Source organism: Mastigoproctus giganteus, chromosome 11, assembly GCF_048544385.1.
Source record: "Mastigoproctus giganteus isolate SK-2022 chromosome 11, ASM4854438v1, whole genome shotgun sequence".
NCBI classification, from domain to species: Eukaryota; Metazoa; Arthropoda; class Arachnida; order Uropygi; family Thelyphonidae; genus Mastigoproctus; species Mastigoproctus giganteus.
This window is the reverse complement of record NC_143585.1, coordinates 137,805,678-137,825,162: the sequence shown is the minus strand read 5'-3', so window position 1 is coordinate 137,825,162 and position 19,485 is coordinate 137,805,678. Positions and strand designations below refer to the sequence as shown.

Here is a 19,485-nt window from a genome sequence, read left to right as displayed (position 1 = left end):
AGTTGAGTGGTTAACTATTTCAAGTTATCTATTTCTAATTGATTTGCCTAATTTTTTTAAAGAAAGTCTAACTCTAAACAAAATTTCCTTCAATTTGAATTCCTAATGTAACCTGAAATGGTGTCCTTCATGTTTACTTTGTTATTATACCTACAGGCCTCTCCTCTATCATCACAGTGAAACACGGCGGAGTTGAACTGATGTTCCAGGTGCCGCCATTCATCAGACACATATACTCTACTAAGATTAAATACTAGTGTCAACTACGGGAATGTAATGGGGAACTATTGAATAGTTGTATAGAGAGAGAGCTAGAACTATCCAATTGGAAAATTCCTGAAGAAAGCACTGTCATAAGTAACTACATGGTATGTAAAGATTGATACCAATTTCCTACACTCTTTTCATCACAATAAAATTATTTATTATTTAATAATATGTTAACAGCACCTCTACCAGAGCCTTGATCACTTACCAGTTGGATTAAAATCAAGAAAATACAAATATAATTCCTAAATGAGATCAATAACATGTAAGAATAGTCTCGAACTCAGTGGCCGAAATGCTTTACTGCTTTCTGACTGGTTAAAAATTACAGAAACATTTCCTCTATGTCATCTAACTTGATTATTGAATAATCTGTTCCACAGGTCAAAGGTATCTTTACTGTTGTTTCTGTTGAGAATATTTTGTTAAATTTGCTAATAAAAAATGCTTTTTTTGAATTTTTCTTTTCTTAAAGTCCCATCATCCTAATACAGTCATCCCTCGATTCTCATGGGGGTTACATTCTGGGAAAACACCACACAGTCCAAATCCGCGCAATGCAAAATGTAATTTATATGACATAACGAGGGTTCTGTACCCTGTACGCAAAAAAAATATTAAAATTGAAAAAAATTGTCTTCATTCTGTAAGAAAAAGAAAAAATTACAAACATATCCATAAAATTAATCTTGCTAATACGTACCTCTAGATTTTTAATATAAATTCATTGCTTCTTCGTCACTGTTTTCTTGTGCAACAATACCAACACTTTTTAGGAAAAAAATTAGTTAAAATTGTTTGCTTAGAAGCACAGTTTTCTCTATAAATTTCTTCATAAGGACCTAAAGCTAATGATAAAGTTCTGTGAACTCTTCTCCAAATTAGGATCCATATCCAGAGCTTCTTGGCTAGGGCGCCTTCATAGCCAGGTGGGAAGGAGCAGCAGTGCATAGCACACGCTTCTTGATTAGACTGGGGTTCGAGCCTGTCACCACCAAATACGGAGGATGCGGAAAGGTCAAGGGAATGACCACCGCATATTCCCGGAGCAATATGGCCTTAGCTGCTAATGCTCCTAAAAACCAAATAACAAACAAACAACAAGCTTCTTGGCTAAGCTGATTTGCAAGTCTTAAAAACTCAGCTAGTCTCTTTGCAGTTAAATTTTTTTATGCATCTTCTTCATTTTTATCATTTTTGTTATCTTCTTCACATTGTGGAAAAATATTGTCCACTGATAATTGTTCTCTATGAGATTCAAGAACTTCTGTGATATCTGCTGGTTCCAGTTCTTCAAATCCCTCTCCAGTAATCATTTTGCCAATTCTCACAATCTCATCTACCTTGGGGCATTTCGACCGTGGCTTCTTTAGTGCAGCTTTGTGGCCACCACTTTTTCCACACTGCATTCATTGTTGAGTTCTTAATGTCATTCACCCCACGGGCGCCTCCGTAGCCAGGTGGGAAGGAGCAGCAGTGCGTAACACACGCTTCTTGATTAGACCGTGGTTCGATCCCGTGACCACCAAATACGGAGGATGCGGAAAGGTCAGGGAATGACCACCGCATATTCCCAGAGCAATATGGCCTTAGTTGCTAATGCTCCAAAAAACCAAATAACAAACAAACACTCATTCACCCCACGCAAACTCAATATTTTTTACAGCATCAAGAATGTTATAATTCTGCCAATATTCTTAAATTGAAAGACTGCCTGTTCCAGCACTAGCTTCTGCTAATTGTAATAAAGATCTTCTTAGGTAATAAAGTTTAAAGGAAGCTATAACACATTATCCATCAGCTGAATTAACGAACTTGTATTTGCTGGAAGAAAGGTAACTTTCACATTTGGGTGCAGATCAGACAAATGTGCAAGATGACTGGACACATTATCAAGAATGAGCAAGATTTTGAATGCTATATTCTTCTTCAGGCAATATCTTTTTGTTTCGATGCAAAAGCAATTAAAAACCAATCCTCGAAGATTTTAAATGTCATCCAGGCTTTTTTGCTTGGTTTCAATGAACTGGTGAGGTGCTCTTTGATATTCCTTTAAAAACACTTGGATTTTCTGACATAAATTAGAAGCAGTTTGCACTTAGTCACCCTCTGCATTGCCACATAACAAAAGTGTTAACCTATTTTTGTAGCTTTGAAACCTGGGGCGGTTTTCTCTTCTTTTGTAATGAATGTTTGGCTTGGCATACGCTTCCAAAATAAGGTCTCATCAGCATTAAACACTTGATTTGCTAGATATACCTCAGTCGCAATAACATCCTTTAAAGTTTTTGGATACAAAGAAGCAGCTTCCATATCTGCACTGGCTGCTTCACCCATTAATTTTAGATTGTAAAGACGTGGATGTTTTCTAAAATTTTCAACCAACCCTTTACTGGCTTGAAAAATGTCTCCATTGGATGGACCAGCTTATTCTTCTTGTAAGCGATTAAAAATTTTCAGAGCTTTGGCATGAATAATATCTGAACTAAGAGGCATTCTTTTTTGGTTAAGAGTAATTTTTCAGTTTTCTCTATTATAGGATTTCTCACTTTAGTAGTGCTTTTTTCAGCCAATGATGTGGAACAGATAATTGAACTTTTCTCAACATTTTCTGAATTTTCTCAGTATTTTTCCTAATTCTGTCGAATGCTAGATTTATTTATTTATTTCTTGACGAATGTCACAACTTTTTTGTCATTTTCTAACTCCTTTAATGGTATTTAATTTTTCTTCTAAATTAAAAACTTTTTTCGTTGTAGCTCTCTTCATTTTAGGCAATAATTAAACACACACTTTATATAGACAATAAATATTAAATCAGCAAAAGCAATGCTTACCGAATAAAACACTACGTTGCGTGAACCAGAAAAAGATTCTGTCTGAACGGCTAACATAGGATAACTGATGAATGAGGAAGTTGTTTCAAAAATAACCAGACAAACACACCACTGTTTATTGCTATGTTTGGTTATAAGAATCAGTTTTGAACACCTTTGTGATATTTTTCTAAAGCACATTTCTGGAGGTCATGATCATAAAACAATAAAAACAATTTGCACTTTCCAGTTTATTGAGCTTTTCTGTTAGTGTAATCTATTATAAAAGGGTAGTAAACTCGATCTTACTGCATTTTTGATAATATCAATAGCTGGAATTCTGTGGAATTTTACGTTATTATGGTGAAACGTGTTTCCCCTTTAATGAAATCTTCAATCATGTAAAAAACAAATTTTCAAAATCCACTCTTCGTTCCTATTTTTGAAGCTTTGTAAACAAAAATCGCACAGGTAGCAAAATTTGAGGCCAAACTAAAATTTTGGTAGTAAATACCTGACCGCACAATAGCGAAACTGCGCAAATTGAAGGATTACTGCATCTTAAATTTATTTTCATTATGTGGGAATTTGCGCTCGATAAAAAACACTTTACATTTCAAAACGTTTTGTCTGTTTCCCACCTGCTCTCTGTCTTACCTACATCTATTTTTCCACATTCACAGGTATTCTGATAAATGATGATGTCTTTTTAATGGGTGTGTCTGATCTTTTAATTAATTTTCAACCTGATTTTAAAAATTAAATGTACCTCATAAACTTACCTTTTGGTTACCATTTATGCAGTTAATGCCCATCCAGTACAGGTAACCCTCGTATAACATGGTAGTTTGGTTTGTACAAAATCTCGTGTAATGTGAAACTGTGTTATATGGGACTAGGAACCAGTACAGAAAGGGAGGGGTAACGTTCCAAAAGGTAATAAAAATACACCATTTTTTTATAACTATCGGAAACTTAATTTTTATAATAGTAATAACTAAACAAACATCTTACTTTACAAACTGTAATACATATACTGTATGTCAGATAATGTACGTTCATCGCTGCTAAAGCACAATCAAACTAGAACATTTTCTCTGTTGCAGAATATCTTCAGCTTCTGAACTTTCTTCTGCAACATCTAGATTTCGTGTACACTGCTCTCTTTGAAAAATCAGCAATCTGTGTTTGTTTGCTTTTGCTTGATAGATCTTTGTAAATTTCTTGGTATGGAGCTGAACAACTCCCTTTTGAACTTTGTGGTCCTTTCAGTAGAAGGATCTGCATTCACAAAATAAGATTCTAATTGCTCGGCTAAGTTTATGCCTTCTCGTATGCTTTTCGGTGTAAAATTTGGAACTTCAGAATTTTCAACTGTCTATCATCCTCTGATTTAGTTTACCTCCGATGCCATTTCCACCAAATTCGCTTTGCCAGCCTCTTTTTCTACCAATAATTCGTGAACGTCTTCAGTAGTTATGTCATCAAAACCTTCCCTTCCTGCTGACTTAACAAGTTGCACTATTGCACCGATTCTGTTTTCTGCCGGTTGGACCATATTTCCTGAATGAACTGACTCTGGCCATACATTTTTCCAACACACAAAATGGCCTTAGTTGCTAATGCTCCTAAAAACCAAATAACAAACAAACAAACATCGATCCAAATGTTTGTCTAGTTCTACCTTGAATCTGTTTAAGCTATCAACTTCTACAACAGCAGATGGAAGTTTGTTCCAGCAATCAGCCACCCACTGGCTAAAGGCAAACTTCTGCACATCATTTATGCCCTCTCAGGCGATTATTCTGAGCAAGAGGAAGAACCCATCAACATTGAGCATGCTCAAACCATTCAAGGCTTTATACACCTCAATCAGATCACCCCACAGGTGCCTTAGTCTCCAGACACTGTAATTTGCAAAACTTAAGCCTTTCTTCGTAAGAGCAACCCTTTGTTCCATTCACTAACCTTGCTGCCCTTCTCTGTACTCTTTCTAACAGCTCTACATCCTTCTTAAAATGAGGCCTTTAGACCTGTATACAGTACTCAAGGTGTGGCCTGACCATTGCCTTATACAAGGGGATAATCACCTCCTTATCCCTGCTAGAAAAATTATTACCCAAAATTTTGGGTAATAACTCTGTAATTTATCATCCTTTACATTACTTTGATTCTGTGGTGTTTCATAATTAATTTAGCATATAAGAATAAAAGTTAATGTAAAAGTTAAAATAAGTTTCACAATTCCTTATGGGAGTGAGTTTGAGCAACATGGGTCCTGGGCTGTGGATTTTCAGTTGATGGTGGGTTTGGTGGAGCAGATTCATTCATGGAGTTCTGAAAATTTATAAAATTGAAAAATACTTTTTAAATCAGTGCTTTTAAATATTAATTTCTTATTTTGACTTGTTCATAATTAGTGATATTGTCAAATTAAAGTGAAATAAAAAAAAAAATCATAAAATCTTTACTTATTTTTTTTTTTTTTTTTTTTTACGCAATAATATCCTCTGCATCTATTTAAACACCATTTGATTCAGTATCATCACCTTTTGAATCTGATTTCCAGAGAATTTTGGTTTTCTTAATTTTGCCTCTTGCTACTTCTTTATGTTTTTTTTTATTATTTTATCACATAAAATAGCTACATGAAATAAAATAAATAGCATACAGATATGGCCTTGTATATACAGGGTGTTTCAAAAATGGTCAATAATTTAAAGGTGAAAAGTACAAACTAAAATAAGCAAAAAAAGTCCCAGTGAATATCAGGCCCCAAATGAACCGTTTTCGAGATAATGCACATTTTCTGTTAAGGTCTGCCACTAACTATGAGAGGACTAGTTTAGCAAAAAAGCTGTGAATCCTTTGCTAAGGGTGATTTTATTAAACATAGATAATACATTTTTAATTTTTGGTTTCAACACCACAGGATTTTACAGATGTTACATGTTATAGGATGTTCTTTCTAACACCCTTTCCTCAACATCAGGTGTTATGCTTCTAGACCTACCTGCTCGTACTCCATGTGCGAAGCACCCGTATTCTCTAAGGTGTTGATGTACTCTGATGAATATGCACCTGTTGGGCTGCCTTCTGCAGGGAAATTCTTCTTGGTACAAACGTGCAGCCTCGAGTGCACTGCCTTTGGCTTTACCATACATGAAGTGCACGTCCGCATACTCTTTGTTGCTCTAACTTCTTTCCATGTTGACTATTCTTTGACGAGTACTAGTATTCCTTCTACGTCTCAGAGAATTAAGAGAGGGGAAATGGAGAGAATGAGCATAACCTAACCTAAACAAACAAGTCAGTGGTGGATCGCAACTCTACAGTTCACCTTGTCAGTGTTGAATCCCAACTAGAAATGTGCAATATCTCGAAAACGATTCACTTATGGACCCATTTTTACTAGGCTTTTTTTGCATCTTGTAGTCTGTACAGTTCACCTTTAAATTATTGACCAATACTTATGAAAACACCCTGTATATACAGGGTGTCTCAAAAATACACGGTATAACTTCAGGAATGAGTTCCTCATATGTAGACAATAAAAATATTTTATATCAATATAGTTCCGGAAATGCTTGGTTCCCGAGTTTTGAAGGTCTGTCTATGACACTTAACTGTTCACATCACCTTATAGTAATTGTTCAACCTTCTGCCTGAATACAGGCCTCATATCGATGTCTCATGGACTCGCAAGGACAATGCCAAATTCTTGGCACGTTTCGTATTGTCTCACAACCTGCCACAATTCGATTGCGGAGAGTTTCCACATCAGCTACCGGAGTCGAATACACCAATGACTTTAAATGGCCCCACAAGAAGAAATCTAGTGGGTTTAAATCAGTGAGCATGGAGGCCAGAGTGGTTTTCTCTGGTTTTTTTGTCAGAGTGGTTCGGTGGATAGGTAGAGGTGGACCAACTCCACCTCTACCTATCCACCGAAGTTGGTCCACCTCTACCTATCCACCGAACAGGAAACCTTCAATTCAGGTAATTGCAAGCTAGGTGGCTAAAATGTGCAGGAGCGCCATTGTGCCTGAAGTGTGCTTGTTGATGAATGATCAGTGGCATGTTGTCCAAGAAATCAGGCATGCTGTTTTCCAGAAAGTTTCTGTACGCCTGCCCTATGAGTTTGTTTGGAAGTACGTGGGGCCCAAATAACATATCACCAAAAACACCAGCCCAGATGTTGAGGCTGAACCGCTGTTGGTGATGTGATGGAAGAATTGCATGTGGGTTTTCCTCAGCCCATACATGCTGATTGTGAAAGTTTTGGATTCCGTCTTGTGTGAACTGTGCTTCATCTGTGAATATCACTAAGTGAGGAGTTGTACAACACTGCTGCAAGAACCACTGGCAGAACATTACTCGCACAGAGCAATCTGCTGGTGACAAGGCCTGTACCCGTTGCAGATGGTAAGGATACTGTTGGTGTTCCCACAACACTCTCCAAATAGTTGAACAGCCAGTTGCATTGCTATTCTGTGTGTGCTGATTCCAGGAGTGGCATGCACAACATCCAAAATCTCCTCCTCTACTTCATGAGTCGTAGATCTTGGTCGTCCTCTGTCGGCAGCACGAGGTGTAAAGGTCCCATGTTCACAAAGGCGGTGATGGATACCTTCAAATGTTTTCCTGTCTGGATATCTTCTTTATAGAAACCTTTCGTGGTACAAACGACAAGCCTCCAGAGCATTGCTGTCTGCAAAACCGTACATAAAGTGCATATCTGCTTGCTCCTGATTTGAGTACATGGTCGGAATCGAAAACCATCAGGATTTGTGCATTACAGCACACATAGAGAATGGTGGATCCAGGTGTTAGTTAATCCCTGGTGGCGAAATGGCCTGACATAATGCTCTTTTTTTCAGGCCTGTCTTGCAGACGTTCTGAGCTTTCTCAGGAGTAAAAGGTGGAGATGGGCTTGTGTCTAGGAGCCACCCTTCATATCAGGACACACACAATCAATGTACAGAAAGACTACAGTATATATAAGAGCATGTATATAAATCTGTATATAAATATTGTATATAAATTGATTAATATTGTATGTAAATTGATTAAGATAACTTGAGAATGTATATACAGTTGTGTGTTAATAAATAAATAAAATAAAAAAAGTACCTTGTGATGACTTGCGGGAAATAAGATATTCCGGTTAATAACCTGGGAACCAAGCATTTCCAGAATTACGTTGATATAAAATATTTTTATTGTCTACATATGAGGAACTCATTCCTGAAGTTATGCCATGTATTTTTGAGACACCCTGTATATACTGGTAACCTTCGTTTAACATGGTAGTTTGGTTCCTACAAAATCTTGTCTAATGCGAAACCATGTTATACAGGACTAAGAACCAGTACAAAAGGGAGGTTACGTTCCAAAAGCTAACAAAAATACACTATTTTTTAATATAACTATTGTAAACTTAATTTTTATAGTAGTAATAACTTAATATTTTAACTTTATTTTTACAATAGTAGTAACTTAAGTAGTAATAACTGAACAAATGACTGAACCTCACAAACTGTGATATACATGTCAGACAATGTACGTTCATTTAATATTCTTCCTCTTCATTGCTGCTAAGCACAATCTCTTCTTTCTGCAGCATGTAGATTTCATATACCTTCTGCTTTCTTTAAAATCACGAACCACATTCTTCGAAGTCACAATTATTTTTTATGGTCCCAAACAAGCACAAGTTCAATAGCACAGAACCTAACCCGGGGATCTACCAACAAGATTCATTCTTCGAAGTCACAGTTATTTTTTATGGTCTCAAACAAGCACAAGTTCAATAGCACAGAACCTAACCCGGGGATCTACCAACAAGATTCAGTGGACTCCCCCCCCCCCACTTTAAATGATACATGAAAATCGGAAGAATATTTTCCAATTATCAAAATAAAAATAAATTTACTTTTACATACATAGCCTAATTAATATGTACTGTAATATGTACATACTAAATTGATATTTCTGTTCACTGACTTTTAAATTTTACAACCATAAAAAAAAAAAAAAAAAAAAACAGTAAAAATGATAAGCAGTTAAAAACAAAGAACATGGTGTGCACAAGTTGCAACAAACACAATACACAAGTGAGATATGGAGTAATGAGTTTCTGAAAATTTATTTATGTTTTATTATGATTGAATATTTCATGGAAGAGAAAACACATTTCACCATAATAACGAGAAAACCACAAAATTCCAGCTATCGGTATTATCGCAAATGCAAGAACATAGTTTACTACCCGTTTATAATTGATTACACTAACAGAAAAGACCAATAAACCGGAAAGTGCAAATTGTTTTTATTGTTTTATGGTAGTTACCTCCAGAAACATGCTTTAGAAAAATACCATGAAGGCAATAATGACTAGCGAGTCAACAGCAGGGATTCACAAAAAGGAATGGAAATGTTGAAAATTACATCTAACAAAATAACAGGGTTTTCCCAGCACAAAAGCTCAAAAATAACGTGTTATGTGAGATTTCCTGTAATTCTCAAACCGTGATAGAACGAAACTGTGTTATATAAGTAGTGTGCTGTGCGAGGATTTCCGCAATTTATCAGTCGTGTTAGAGTGAAACCGTGTTGTAGAAGTACCATGTTATACAGGAGTTGCCTGTGTGTGTGTGTGGGTGTGTGTATATATATATATATATATATATATATATATATATGTATGTATCTGAAAACCACTTATGCAAGGCCATGTCATTCATATACAAAATATAATATGCATACATCAGGGTACTTGACGGTTTCATAAATATTTTTAGATAAATATTAGGTAATCCAGAAAATCTGATAACGTGACCACCACACTCCTCTTTATGCTAAATTATCAAACTTCTGCTGTATTTGCCTTAAAATCACTTGGAAAACTGTTTACTAGTTATTTAATGTAATTAAGTGAGGAATAATGAAACAGGATTATTATGCATATACATGATTATAGTAAACAGACTACTGACTGCTTGTTTTTTTAATTTGTTTCAGACATTGGTGCTTACAATGTTGATGAAAACTGTAGGTAGTAAGCATACAATCATGGTTGGCTTACTTTTTGAAATGCTGCAGTTGATGTGGTATGGGTTTGGATCTCAAATGTGGTAAGTTTTTATAATTATTTTTTTAATAAGGGTTATTTCAGTTATTTAAATGTTTACAGCTTGCGCACTTTTGAATATTTCTCATTCATTGTTTTCCTAATCATTAATATTATAAGCACTCTGGAAATAAAATATTTACAGTAGCAGTAACTATTAATTAATTTTTTTTTTTTTTTTTTTTTTGAATTTGTAAAAAAAATTAATATTTCGCATGCTGATTAGCAGATTAAGAATTCAGTTTTTTGCTGATATATTAATATAGTTCTCAAGTATAAAGTGTTGAAATTATTTTGATAGCATTAATTGGCTGATAACAGCACTGAACTCAACAAAAATGAACTTTTCAGTCATTTACCACTTGAGTACTACTAATACCAAGGGTAACCTTTATTTTTTTCTGTAGTGCATAAACTATATTATAAACATGCCAAAAAAAAATCCGTCTTGCTGAGTGTTTTGACCTGCATACTGGATATAGAACTTGCACTGCTCAAAATGCCCCATGATGTGAATTGCCATGGCATTGCCCAGAAACATCATGGGTTGTTACACATTAAAACCAAATCCATGTGCTCTCACTTGGTGTGACCCAAGGGTAACCTTCAGGGCAGTGCCAAATTGTTTGTTTGTTATTTGGTTTTTAGGAGCATTAGCAACTAAGGCCATATTGCTCGAGGATATGCGGTGGTCATTCCCTGACCTTTCCGCATCCTCCGTATTTGGTGGTGATGGGCTCGAACCCCGAGTCTAATCAAGAAGCATGTGCTACGCACGGCTGCTCCTTCCCACCTGGCTACGGAGGCGCCCTGCCAAGTTGTAAGAAGTCTGGCATCATCTGTAGGCCAGGTCTGGATGTTGGCAGATTAGTATATACATCATTATCATACATTATATAGTAAATATATATATATATATATATATAGTAAAACTCCAAAAATCGAGCACCTTCAGAATATTAAACGTTGATATGTCAGTGGTTGCAAAATTACAACTAATGACATATCAATAGGTGTGAGTGCTTCCTGATATAAATATGTGAGATCATCATCAACAGCCATTTTCAATCCATTGTAGGATGAAGGCTTCTTCAGCAACTTTCCAGTTCCTTATGTTTTGTTCAACAGCCATCCATTTACTGCCCACAAACTCTTGAATTTCATCTATCCATCTCCGTTGTTGTCTTCCAGGTTTTTTTTTTATCTCCTCTTGGGTACCATTTTGTTATTTTCTTAGTCCATCTCTCATCATGTCCTCAAGCTATGTGTCCTGCCCAAGTCCATTTCAGTTCTTTAGTTTTGATAAGAATGTCCTTTACTTGAGTTTGCTGCCAAATCCTTGTGTTTCTCTTCTTATCCAACAGAATTCTGATTCCTAATATAATTCTTTTCATTCTCGCTGTGTAGTTCTCAGCTTCTCTTCCATTCTTTTGGTGAGTGCCCAGGTTTCACTTCCATAAGTCATGGTGGGGGGGGGGGGGGGTATACATTGGTTCATTATTTTATGTTTCAGACAAATTGGGATATTGCTCCTCAGTATGTGACTATATTTCCTGAAATCCAACCAAAATTTATTCTTCTCTTGACTTATCCATTTATCATTAATACAGCTAATGACTTGTCCGAGATGAGTGTATTAATTCACCTTTTCTGCTACCTTCAATAATTATATTCCTTCCTGTGGCATACTTGTTCATCCTTACTTTTAACTGTATTCATCTTTAGTCCAAAATACTTACAAACTCTGCATAACTGATTGTAAGATTTTCCTCTAATTCTTCGGGATCATGGCTTATGATCACAATGTCATCTGCAAATCGTAAATGGGTTAGGTACTATCGATTCACATTGACTCCTTTCTGCGACCATCCCAGTCTTCTGAATGCTTCTTCAAGGGCAGCAGTAAACAACTTCAGAAATTTTTTTGTCTCCTTGTAGAACGCCTTTTTGCAATTTTAAAAATGCTACTGTCTTTGTCTAGTCTAATAAAGGAGGTAGCATTCTCATGTATTTTCTTCAAAATCATGATGTGTGGAATGTCTGTGCCTTATCTTTCCAGTTCCCGAAACATTGCCTTATGCTGTGTGGAGTCAAATGCCTTTTCATAATCCACAAATACCAGGCATAATGGGGTTTTATATTCATTGCTTTCTCCATTAGCTGTGATATTCAGTTAAGGTGATCCATATAGTTGAGAATCCTGTCCTAAAGCCAGCTTGCTTTTTCGGTTGATTCTCATAAAGTATTCTTAATAATCTGTTAGTAATGACCCTTGTAAACAACTTATATATGTGGGACAAGCTAATTGGTCTATAATTTCCAGTTTCTGATTTGTCTCCTTTCTTATGCAGCAAAATTATGATTGCATTATTCCACTCCTTAGGCATTACGCCATTCCTAATGTATTTTATGAAAAGCCTCTGTGTCATGTCTCTTCCTCCTAATTTTATCAACTATACAATAACTTCATCTTCACCTGGGGCTTTTTGATTCTTCATTTTCTTCAATGCATGTTCTACTTCATCAGGACGGATATCGGGTATGTCGTATGTGTTGCTAATTTGTGATCCATCTTCCTCACTGCTGACATCATTTCCTTATATTCCCTTGTTCCTTATACAGGGTGTCTCAAAAATATTGGTACAAACGTGTAGGGGAGGTAGGTAACATCTAAAGGAATGTGAATCGCATAGGAACCCATAACCGGAAACGTCACCATAAGTCAATACATGGCACTGTTCATCAGTTCGCAAGAGGGAAAATTTCCGATTTACTCATTCAAGCAGTAGTCGCCGCACGAAGAGCATGCATCAATATACGAACTGTGAGCTGGAAGACATGCACCTAGTGTATTCATTAGCAGAGGGCAATGGACGAGCCACTCAATGAATTTATGGAGAACGCTTCCCAGACAGACATGTACCGGACCACCGTTTGTTTGCACGTGTGCATCAAAATTTGTGCGATTATGGGTCATTTAGAGGTAACAGGAGTAGTGTGAGCAGACCACATTCGATGCGAACTCCCGCCATGGAAGAAAGTGTGTTGAATGCCATCCAGAATAATCCTACTACCAGCACACGTGCCGTTGCATCTGCCTTAGGAGTGTCTCGTTGCAGTGTACAGCGTGTCTGGCACGACGATTCCTTACACCTCTTTCATCTCCAAAGGGTTCAGTTACTGCTCCCCCAAGATCATCCTGCACATGTAGCTTTTGCACAGTGGTTTCTCCAAGAAAGTGTTCAAGACTTGAATTTTCCAGCCTATGTTTTGTTCATGGATGAGGCTTATTTCACTCGGGAAGGCTTATTCAATCAGCACAATGCTCATGTGGGTTCACGACAACCCACACGGTGTGCCCCCATGCGGCACAACATCGCTTCGCAATAAATGTGTGGGCAGGTATGATCAGTGAATGCTTAGTCGGCCCATGCCTGTTACCATCCCGCATGAACTCCCCTAAATATCGGATCTTTCTTGAACAAGTTCTACCAGGGTTATTTGACGATGTTCCAGCAAATGTGAGATGCAACATTTGGTTTCAACATGACGGGGCACCTGCCCATTATGGAAGGTGTGTTCGTGACCATTTGAACAGGCGTTTTGGACGTCGATGGATTGGCCGTCGTGGAACCGTTGCCTAGCCCCTACGCTCACCTGATTTATTGAGCCTTGATTTCTTTCTGTGGGGCCCTCAAATCTATCGTGTATGAATCGCCTGTGGAGATGGAAATGGATCTCGGGGCGAGACTCGTCTGCACTGCTGCTACTGTCGAAGAAACTCCAGGTGTGTTCGACCGTGTCCGCCAATCCATGCTGCATCGGTGTCACGCATGCATCGCTTTTTATGGTGGAACCTTCGAGCATCTGTTGTAACATCATGAAATGCATCCATCTCGTACTCCATTGTTAATATTATGTTAAATAAATGTTTGCCACTAATTACTGTCTTGTGTCATTTCTGCTTCTTGTGCCTCTGCTACTACTTTCCCATGACGTTTCTGGTTATGGGTTCCTATTCGATTCACATTCCTTTAGATTTTACCTACCTCTCCTAAATGTTTGTACCAATATTTTTGAGACACCCTGCATAGTACTTTATAGTAGTCTTCTGCTGTTTCTTCTCTGCTATTTATAAGTAAACCATCACTATTATTCAGATTCAGTATTGTTTTTTTCTTTTTATATTACTGCTTATGACAGCTAATTTAAGTCCTTTGTTTTCCATTAATGCTTGTTGTAATTTTCTTGTGTTAAATCTTATGTCTTCTTTGAGTCTCTTTACCAATGGCTTTGCATAACTCAGTATACTCAATTTTGTTGTTGTTCTGTGTTTAACTTGCTCTTCATTTGTTGTCTTCAGTTCATTTTCTCTTCTTTGGATTTCTTTTTACCCATAGGTTTCTCAGGCTTTAACACTTTCAAAGAGTTTTATTCCTTGTTGATATCTTGGTCCGGAAAGGTCTGCAGATGCTCATACTTGTTCCCGAGTTCCAGTACATACATATTGGCTTGTACAGAAGCATATAATTTACAATCTCTAACGATTTGCTTCTTGTGAGTAAACAATGAATAGACACAATTTGGCCTTAGTAGCCCTTGTGTCGTTAAACCAAATACCAACAACAACAACCACCAGTACATAGTGCTTTTTCTCCTCTTCTGTTATTTCAAAGACCTTTGTATTATTTACTCAAGTCTGTTTTTTCCTTTATTCTCTTACATCATTCACAATATATCTTCTATTAATGAGGATGAAGTCAATTTCATTAATTGTTAATCCATTTGCGCTCTTCTGTATCCACTTTCTGTTCACCTTTTCTTGAAAAAAAGTGTTCATTACTGACAATCCTTGAGATTCTGCAAATTCTACAAGTCTTTCACATCTTTCATTTCTTTCACCAATTCCAAAATTTTGTATAGTTTCAATTTCTGTGCTGTTTTGTCTCTATTCAACCTTAGCATCAAAGTCCCCCATAATGATAATGTAGTGAGTTTTCTGGTCATCTAGAAGGCTCTCAATTTCGGTGTACATTTCTTCAACTTCTTCATCATCGTGGCTGGATGTTGGTGCATATATCATTATAACCTTTAGTTTATACCACTTAGGAATCCTGAGTAGTAGTCTCGACACCCTTGGTGATGTACTGTTGAATTCCAAAATGTTGTTTTTAATACCTTTAAGGACCAGAAAGCCAACTCCACTTTCACTCTTTTCATTGTTTCCATTGGTGTACAGCAGGTTTACACTTGAAAAGCTTGTAACTGATTCATTTTTTTCTTCTTGTTTCAGCCAAGCTGATGATATTCCAATTCACATTTTCTAATTCCTTTTCCAGCTTTAATATCCTTATCTTCACCGATGAGCAATCTTACATTGTAACATCCAAGTTCAGTTTTCGAGCATGGCAGCCTGATCGTACCCAGAGATTATTTTCACCCTCTGATTCCACTCTGATCCTCTTGCTGCCGTGAGAGAGAGAGAGAGAGAGAGAGAGAGAGAGAGAGAGAGTGTGTGTGTGTGTGTGTGTAAACGCCGCTGGGGACTGAGGTCCATTTGTTTCGTCATATTTGAGCAGGCTCAGTGCTGATGGGATACTTCTGCTTGCTCAGATTAAGAACCTGAGGGGACATAGATTCAAATTTAGGAAAGACAGTTGTAGAATAGATGTGCGGAAGTTTGCCTTTAGCCAGCAGGTAGTTGATTGCTGGAATAGACTTCCATCTGTTGTTGTGGAAGTTGATAGCTTAAATAAATTTAAGGCTGAACTAGACAAACATTTGGAGTGACTGGATGGGTGAAATGGGAAGGGGTTTTTTTTTTTTTTTTTTGGCTGATGCTTTCTTTGTAAGCTTGCTTTCTTGCATCATATGCCTCAACTAATGCTAAAAATAAAGTGCTAGAGGGTTTGGTCTTTTCTTCTTCACTCTGATCAGGCATCTTGAAGGGGAACCACTCTACACATTTGTTGCCACCAAAGTGAATTAACAGGGCTTACCAATGAGAAGGTGTTGTGCATGAGTGTGTACGTACAGACAGAGACATATATCCATCATCGTCGGTTTGATGATCGTTAAGTGAGGCAGGCTAGCCGGGCTGCTTCTAAATCTTCTAAAATAGAAAGACATTGGATCCATCAGTGTTTTTGACTAAGTGTCTGATAACACACAGAATGCCTGTTTCCCTAAACCCCAATATGTGAGATATTGTCATTCAATAGTTTGGAACAGCCAATGAGTAATTGACATCATAGACTGATTTCACAAAACCAGTGTTGTTGATATCAGGAAATGCTACTTTGATAGGTTTCCCATAAAATTTCTGGTGGATAATAGTATAATTTACAGTGGGCATTATATAGAATTTTTTGTATTTGACCAGAATCGTATTATCCCAGACCCTTTTGAATATAGAAAATAGATCTACAGTGCAGCTTTGGCATTAGTAGAGGCATATGATGCCAGAAAGCAAGATTATACATCAGCCAAAAAAAAAAAAAAAAATCTTCCCATTTCACCCATCCATTCGCTCCAAATTGTTTGTCTAGTTCTGTCTTGAATTTATTTAAGCTGTCAACTTCTGCAATGACAGATAGAAGTTTATTCCAGCAATCAACCACCTGCTGGGCAAGAGGAAGAATCCCATCAGCATTGACCTTGTTCAAACACCTTATATACCTCAATCAGATCACCTCGCAGGTGCCTAGTCTCCAGACACTGTAATTTGCAAAACTTAAGCCTTTCTTCATAAGAGTTCCATTTGTTCCATTTCTTCATAAGAGTTCCAACCCTTTGTTCCATTCACTAATCTTGTTGCCCTTCTCTGTACTTGTTCCAGCAGCTCTACATCCTTCCTAAAATGAGACCTCCAGACCTGAATACAGTACTCAAGGTGGCCTGACCATTGCCTTATACAAGGGGATAATCACCTCCTTATCCCTGCTAGAAAAATTCCTGTACATCATTGACAAGACACCATGAGCTACTCTTGCAGACTGTCTGCACTGCTCAGAAACCTTCATATCGGATTGCACAATTACCCCAAGTGATAGAGGAGTTAAAAGAAAGCGTGTGAACTTAAATGTGGCACAGAAATTAGAGCTAATTGAGAAACAAAACAAGATGTCTCAGTAACATGCATTTGTGAAATTTATGGCATAAAAAAAAAACTGTTTCTGATATCCATAAAGCAAAGGCCAAATTGCAACAATTTTATATTGTACAGTACTGTATATTGTATTAAAGCTTTTTTTTTTTTAACATTTAGGACAATAAAAAATTCCCCCCCATCAGGTTACATTCGATTTAACTGACTTTCGGTATTAACAGTCACCCCCTTCTCCCCTATTAGTCCGTTAAATCGAGGGTTTACTGTATATTGTACCAAAAACCATAAGATATTCACATATTTACATTAATTTCCTGATCCCGCCATAATAAGCCTTCTTTTTTCAAAAACTTCTTTCACAAAGATCTTAAAAATTTTATAGGAATGAATACTTGCAAATACTTCACATGGCTGCAGAAACTACACTTCTCATTCTTCGTACATTCTACTACGGGCTATCTGATACTACTACAGTGCCACAGTATGTATTCTAAAGTTTCCAATTCCCCACAGAGACATAAGCCAGAAGGTACTAATTCCAGTTCACTTAATCTAGCTCTTAGCCCACGACTAGTTACCACCATGGTCTCGTGCAAACTGCAATCTGGCCATTATTTGCATTGTTTCATGGTAGTTACACAAGGCAAAAATCCATAGGTAACCCTCCCATGCTCGGAACTGTTCCATCGCTCCTGCCATTTAATTTCTCATTCCTTACTAATTCTTCTTCTTTCTGTTTTTAAATCTTTTTTTACCATATTCTTTCTCTTCAATAGGGCATGACTGAATTCCCATTATTTCTATAGGATAATTCCGACCATAGCATATTCAAGATATTTCCTTATTACGATTAAATCTGCGGGTTCTTTACCTGAAAATACCTGCAAAGCAACACTTGAAACAGTCCGGCAGGCTCAGGTTACTGCTAGAAGAGCTTGCCTCTGGGCTGATATTAGTTGTTTTTTAATTAAGCTATGCTCTGCACCCCCAGGCACCAGCAGCATATGTAATAATGGGCACAAAAATGCAGTTGTATAGCAAGTTAAGAGACCTTCCTTTCACACCGCATTCTATAAAATCAATGTTATATAAGACTAATTATGAAATGTGCATTATTCTTCATCTATATAATATCGGTGTAGATACACCATAGTTAATACAACAAGCTATCACAGTTGTGAAGTTATATCCACAATATGAGAGATGCCAGAAGGGTGTGGTAATAATGTATTTTGATGTATAATGTACCACACCCTTTTGGCATCTTTCATATTGTGGATATAACTTCGCAACTATGATGGCTTGTATTACCTGGGTACCTGCCCGTCCACTGATGATGAAGCCCAATAGCTTCGAAACGATTGTCTGGGTGGTGGTATCCTCTGAAAATAAATAACAGTAGTCTTCTCTACTAGAGAAGCATTATATCTTTGAAGTAGTGCAGTACCAGCTATCTCATTGTGAAGGCACCCAAAATATGAGATACAATTAAAACGATGCTTTTTACACTACTTACGTAGTTCAAATTTATGGGTTAACTATGGTGTATCTACACCGATATTATATAGTTAATTATCAAAACCCATAAGGATTTTGCCTTGTGCATTTTGTTTTCAAAATACTTCATCATATTCCTTTAGTCAGTATTATTCATTCTGTAAAACAATGCTGTTTAGCTTTTCTTATTAAAAGTCCATCATACTCTAACTTTATTTGAAGTAGTGTCAATACTTACAAGATACAGCAAGTATTAAATAAAGAAATGTCAGTTTAGCCTCACAGCCTTCTAGGCTGACCTGTAAAATTATAGTCAGCTTGGTACCTATGTTTGTTGAGCCAACAAATAACCATTGTCAAATACATCCTCTGTGAGTTCACCAAAGAATGGTTATAAGGATAGCATAATTTTAGCATTCACTATTTAGAGAATCTTCAGTGAATATTGATTGACTGGTTATAAGGATAATTCATTATTTTAGCATTCACTACTTAGAGAATCTTCAATGAATATTGACCTTTTTGCAAGATATAATGTACCAATTTTTTTTTTTTTTTTTAATAGTTTTTTGGCTGTAATTCAGGAAGAGCATGGGGTATTTCTGGTAATCAAATCTACTTTTCTTCTTCCATAATGTGCTATTAACCATAACCTTTCACAACCA

The 19,485-nt window shown here is 36.8% G+C and overlaps 1 protein-coding gene across 1 annotated transcript in view; it reads left to right on the top strand.

Moving 5' to 3' along the window:
- LOC150078465 (solute carrier family 71 member 1) overlaps positions 1-19,485 on the top strand; it is a 172,666-nt gene that overhangs the window by 128,246 nt on the left and 24,935 nt on the right. Inside the window, exon 9 of the mRNA XM_090385072.1 lies at positions 10,107-10,219. Within this exon, the coding sequence (XP_090241198.1) occupies positions 10,107-10,219 (113 nt within the window). The remainder of the gene's footprint in view (positions 1-10,106; positions 10,220-19,485) is intronic.